General features: G+C 40.0%; 1 protein-coding gene across 1 annotated transcript in view; it reads left to right on the top strand.

Moving 5' to 3' along the window:
• The window catches only part of Smarcc1 (SWI/SNF related, matrix associated, actin dependent regulator of chromatin subfamily c member 1), a 175,053-nt gene that overhangs the window by 64,426 nt on the left and 104,551 nt on the right, over positions 1-6,076 (top strand). Inside the window, exons 9-10 of the mRNA XM_023700647.1 lie at positions 105-230; positions 2,068-2,189. Of these exons, the coding sequence (XP_023556415.1) occupies positions 105-230; positions 2,068-2,189 (248 nt within the window). The remainder of the gene's footprint in view (positions 1-104; positions 231-2,067; positions 2,190-6,076) is intronic.

The following is a 6,076-nucleotide window of genomic DNA, read 5'->3' as shown; positions in this document are numbered from 1 at the left end:
CTCTTTTTTTAATGGTTGCTGTGGCGGAAGCTTCTTCATAATACTTTAAAAGCTCGAGTGATTTTGTTATTTATGCAGATACTCATGCTTTGATGTGGCCTTAGGTTCATGTGAAATGGATTTTGGATACTGACATTTTCAATGAATGGATGAATGAAGAAGATTATGAAGTGGATGAGAACAGGAAGCCAGTGAGTTTTCGTCAGCGAATTTCAACAAAGAATGAAGAGGTATTTCATTTGATGACATTTCTCACCCACTAGGTGTCTTCCTATGAAATCATCACTGATAAACTCACATATACACCAGCTTTTATCAGCCATTGGATACATGGATAAGTTCAGGAGTGGCCATAACAAACAACCACGTCCCAAGGTGGTGGCTGCCTACCCCCAGTAGGTGGAAATTTTAAAGAATTTTTAGGATTTAAAGTAGCTTATGAACTGTAGCAGTACCACAGTTGATTGGTTGGTTGGTTGTCTTGTTGTCTTTTTGAGACAAGGTCTCCCTATGCAGTTTATGTTGGCCTTGAGTTCACTTGTAGCCCAAGATAGTCTCAAACTTGAAACAATCATCCTGCCTCAGCCTCCACAAAGAGCCATGCTAAGCTGATTTTATTTACTAGATCTGTATTTTCATTGTGTATTCTAAGTATCTTCATAGCATAGTATAATTCTCCTGAGTTTTCCTTGGAAAAATAATTTACTGTCTTTTAATCTTTTTGTACTAACAGCTCCTTGTAGCTTCTTGTGTGTTAACAAAATGCAGCATTAAAGGTCTCAGGTTTAAAAGTTGAGTCCTTTCTGAGTGTTGGATACTTGACATTTAATCCTCTTAAGAAGTCTTAGAGCTGGGGCTGGTGGAGTATGCCTGTAGTCCCAGTGCTTAGGAGGCAGAGGCAGGAGGAACACCATGCATTTAGGCCACCCTGGACTACATAGTTTAAGGCCAGCCTCTGCTGCATAATGAATTTATGTCTGTCTCAGACAAATTTAAAATAATACCTAAGCAGTTAAATATTTGCCCATGTTTTCTCACACATTAAATAACAAACTGTAACTTAGGTGTGTTTTTTTGTTTGTTTGTGGTTTTTTTTGTTTTTGTTTTTGTTTTTGTTGTTGTTTTAACCAGGCATTGAAATCAGGACTTCACACTAGCCAGGCAGGCATTGTGTCTGTGATCTAGATCCCCATCCCCTTAAGTGTGTCATTGGATAAAGCTTGTTGATACTGGGTTTGGGACAGTCCAGTGGAGACCTGTCATTATGAATTGTCCCTGGGAATACTTAAATTTATTTTGTTTTTCATTTTATATTTTAGTTTTTTAAAATCTTTTTGATATGGTCTTTCTATGTAGTTCAAGCTGGCCTTGAGTTCACTTTGTAGCTCAGCCTGGTCTCAAACTCGCAATGATCCTCCTGCCCAGCCTCCTGATTACAACCTGCTAGAATTACAAGGGTGTGCCACCATGCCCAGCTATATTTTATTCTTTTGAAAAATTATTGACGCAGGTTATTTTTGTCTATTAATCTGAAAAACACAGATTTCACAGTTGCTGTTGGTAACTGGTACACATACAAAACAATTTTTTTTTTTACTTTGCATTATAGATAAGCCTGTGTTCCCCTGGCCTTTGTGTATGGGGGCGGTGCTGGGGTGGAACCCTGCATGTCATAGGTGCTATTCCATTGCTCTATCGCTGAGCTACCTTCGTAGCCAGAGAGGTTTCTGTTCTGGTACATTTCCACAGGATCATTCAGCTGTTTTTTAATTCCTTGAATGTTTCCCTATCTGGAAGAGCCAGATGTGAAGACTAACAGCTCTATACTGTGCAAGGTCTGGGCGTCCTTAATGATGGCATAGATTGTCCCTGTGGGATCCTGCTGAGAATTCCCTTGATGATGTGTCACCTGGAAGGGGCACAGAAGTCTCTTCTTGCTTAGTGGTCTTGTGTGCTTAGTTTTGTGCCTTTCATTTGGTCTTAACCAAGTAGGTTTGGGCACATGTTTGTGGAACCTGAGGTAGTAGAAAATTTGACCGGTACTTATTTCTGTTTACTTCTTCCCAGCCAGTCAGAAGTCCAGAGAGAAGAGATCGAAAAACATCAGCTAATGCTCGAAAGAGGAAGCATTCGCCTTCTCCTCCCCCGCCCACACCCGCAGAATCACGGAAGAAGAGTGGCAAAAAGGGGTAAGAACTATAGCACGACTCAGAAGGCAGCAAAGCCTTCTAGGGACTTTAAGACTTTAGCATTTGCTTGGGAAGTTTTGCTGGTTTGTAAGTCAGACCTTGACTTGCTGGGGATGTCTTTTAATTTTACAACTTGTATTTCTAGAATGTTTTCTTCTCAGCATTTTATGTTGTATTTATTCAGTATAGGTACTGCACACTAACCAGCTGCCCCAGTGGAGCTCGTTTTTTGGGGGTGGGTGGGTAATGGGACTCTAACCTAGGACTTTACACTTGCAAGGCAGGCACTTTTACCACTGATCTATATCCACAGCCTTTTGTTATATTTATCCAAGGGCACCTTGAATTTTAATTTTTTTTTCCCTGTATTTTAGGGAAGGGTATACAGGATGTTCAGGGTCTCACTACTAGCTCAGACTCTAGTGATTCACTTGTCTACAGCCTCCCAAGAGCTGGAATTACAGGCATGTGCCACCATGCCTAGTCTCAATTGCCCCTGGGGACAGGGCTAGCATGGCAGGCCTGGGGATCGAGCCCCTGGCCCCTGTGCCTGCTTGCAGGCGCTTTAATCCACTGAGCTGTTTGGCCAGCCCTATGAATATTATTTTTTGTGTAGGTCAGTGTGTATTGAGAAATTCATGAAAAGTTTCAGAAATTATATTCACTAGTAAAAGTGTCTCTGTGGTGTTCAGTTTGATCAGACTGACTCATAGTAGATATGGTAGCTATTTCATGTTCTGCACACAGTGATGGCCTAGTCTTTGTTCCGACCAGTGTGCTTGCGGCTTCATGGGCCTTGCCAGACTGAGAATTGTGGTTTCTCCTCAAGGCGTTACAGTAGGACTTAAATGCAACTTACTAAAATGCCTGTACACATGCCTCATCTGGAGTGAATAAATATCACTTGTTATGCTAGATTGTACTTAATAATTTATTGTTGTATATTAAACAGATATTTGAAAATTTCAGATTTGTCTGGCTCAAAAACTTTTTATAGAATTTTGCAGAGGTTACAGTTTTATTTTAGAAAATGGGAGTTTGCCAGAGTTGGTTGTTTTTCTTTGAGCTTGTATTTTTATGAGAGTAAATTTCATTTCTGGCTGGCTGGCTGGAACCATAAAGATCTACTTGGCACCTTATATCCAATTAGCTTCATTGTACATGTTTTTCTTTTTAGCAAGTTGTCATTGCTTTCTGTTGAACATGTCTTGAATCATGTTAGTCCCCAAAGGGTAAGGTTATCAGAAACATTCTTTTTATATTTTTTTCATCTTTTGTGGCATGGTGAGGGAGTGCACCTCAAAGCTGTATGTGTGATATGTGAGCACTCTACCACTGAGCTATTTCCCTGCTCCCAGAAACATGCTTAATCATGTGTGCAAACCTTTAGGGGAATGTAGAAAAACAACCGAAGGGGCCAGGGAGACGGCTCAGTAGAATAAGCGCTTGTCTGGCAAGCTCAAGGGCCTGAGTTCAATCTCTGGTTCTGTAAAAAAAAAGAAATGCTTAGTTTCACATTCTTAAAGAACCAGTCATAATCATAAATGAGATTTTGTTATTTTTGTTAAACTATGTGTATTGTGACACAAAACTCAGAACCTTAAAAATGGCCTTTTGTCTGTTAATGTGGGTAATCTTATTTCTTAAATTTCTAATCTGACTGTGACATTCAGATTTCAGAACTCCCTGAGATCTTTGTGAGGAAAGCCTTCACAACTTAGAAGCTGACCTGACGCCAGCATAGTTCATGGTTGTTGAACAGAGATGTCATATCCAGGAGACTCTCCAGGGTGGCTTTATTTGTTACCCTGAGTGTTAAGCCTCCTGCATTGAGTTTTCTAATGTTAAGTTTTTCTTGAGGGATGGGGAGAACTCAGAGATAGATATGTACTTAGGATGCTTGTGGTCCTGGATTAATTCTCAACACCACAAATAAACATTTTCTTTCCTTGAGGTTATTAGGTTTCTGTACATGGCACATCTTAGAGGCCTACCTCCTTGTCCCCTTCTACCATCCTTTGTTATTCTCTTTTTCTGATGCTAGGAATCAAACTCAGGGCCTTCAGTTTGCCCAGTATGTGCTTTGCCACTGAGCTACATCCCCACCCCATTCTCCTTGTACTTTGCCTCACTCAAATGAGAGATACCATGCAGTATTTAAGCTTATATGTATGGTTTATTTGAAAAGACATTTTTCTTAGCGTGCCGTATTTAACATGAACATAGGGAAATTTGTTTTCTTAACTTTTGTTTTATTCACCTTCTCTGCATCCTTTTTCCTCTTTTAAAATATTTTACTTCCCTGATACCTTTAGGTTTTATGGGCTCTTAAAAATCATCCTATAACATGTATTTTGAAAAAAATTTTACTTTACGTATTTTACCCTTAACCATAGCAGTTTGTTGTGGCTTAAAGAGATCTCTGAGTATCTCTGTGTAGTGTGGGGATCAGCTCGCTTAGCATGCTGTCTGTAAGCTATTCCCATTTTGATTATCAGTGTGCTGGAGACTACTATCTTTTGCTTTGGTGGGTTTTTTTTTTTTTTTGTCTTTTTAAAACCAGGTTTCACTGTGTAGCTCAGGCTGGCCTTGAACTCACTATGTAGCTCATTCTGACCTTGAACTCACAGTGATCCTCTTGCCTCTACCTCCTGAGTGCTGAGATTTCAGACATGCACCACTGTGTCTAGCAGTTACTGTTATGACCAAATAACTTCTTTGCTTATGCCTTACATACAGTGCCCCCTCCCACATAGTAGGCAGGCCCTCTGCTACTGAGCTCCCTGGTTCTGTTGGGGCAGTGTCTTGCATAATTGCTCAGTTTGACCTTGAATTTGGAATTTTCTTACCTCAGCCTCTGAGGCAGTAGGATTACAGGTGTATATCACCTTGCCAGTGTTAGCTAGCCTTTGTTATTTTTACTGACACATTGTCTAATTACTTGTAAATTCTTTCTCATTTGCAAATGTTCAGCATACCTGTCACTTTCAGTCTTTCATAGTTCTTTCTTTGTGATGTAATTTTTTAAACTTTCATGCATTTCTTTACATTTTCCAGTACTCAAATGCTTCTATTGTATTCCTTTATATTGTTACACATCACATTATGTGAGATAAGTAACAATGTCGTGTTTCCTTTATTCTGCAAAATACCTCATTTCCCATTTTTGTTGGGTCCTTCAAGAAGTATTAATTTTAAAAATAATGATTTTAATTATCAGAGAAAAGAAAATACCATATTTAGAAAAGAGTAAGGACTACCAATTTTAGTTTGCAATTTTGATACTTGCATGATAAAAAGAAGCAAGAAAATACAGTTGTCCATGTCTCTCTGAGACTGTACCATATCTCCTTTTTTATTACTCTTTTTGAGACAGTTTCATCATGCAGTTCAGGCTGACCTTGAACTCCCTTTGTAGTGCAGGCTCATCTCCATCTCACAATAGTTGTCCTGTTCCTGCCTCGGCCCCCCAAGTGCTGGGATGGGATTACAGGCTTGTGTTACTTTGCCCAGCTTATGTGCCATATCACCTTAATAGGATGAGGGTGAGAGAGAAAGAGAGAGAGAGAGTGTGTGTGTCTCAGCCCCAGTGGCATGTGGTGCTAGGGATTGAACTGTGGTCCTTGCGTGCTTGCCTAAGCAGATGCTTTGGACTGCTGACCTGTCACACTGGCTCCCGTAGGTGTTCTTTATTAGCTTATTTTAAGCTCCTTCCAACTGTGTAATTGAATATTTGGGTTTTTTTGTTTTTAAACGACAGTCTGGCTTTATAGTTTAGGTTGGCCTCGACTGACTGCATAGTCCACGTTGGCTGATACTCCTGCCTCAGTGTCCTAAGTGTTGGGATTACAGGTTTACACCACATGCCCAGCTCTTTTTTTTTGAGA

Source organism: Octodon degus, unplaced genomic scaffold, assembly GCF_000260255.1.
Source record: "Octodon degus isolate 3935 unplaced genomic scaffold, OctDeg1.0 scaffold00126, whole genome shotgun sequence".
Classification (NCBI taxonomy): Eukaryota; Metazoa; Chordata; class Mammalia; order Rodentia; family Octodontidae; genus Octodon; species Octodon degus.
This window is presented reverse-complemented; position numbering and strand designations above follow the sequence as displayed.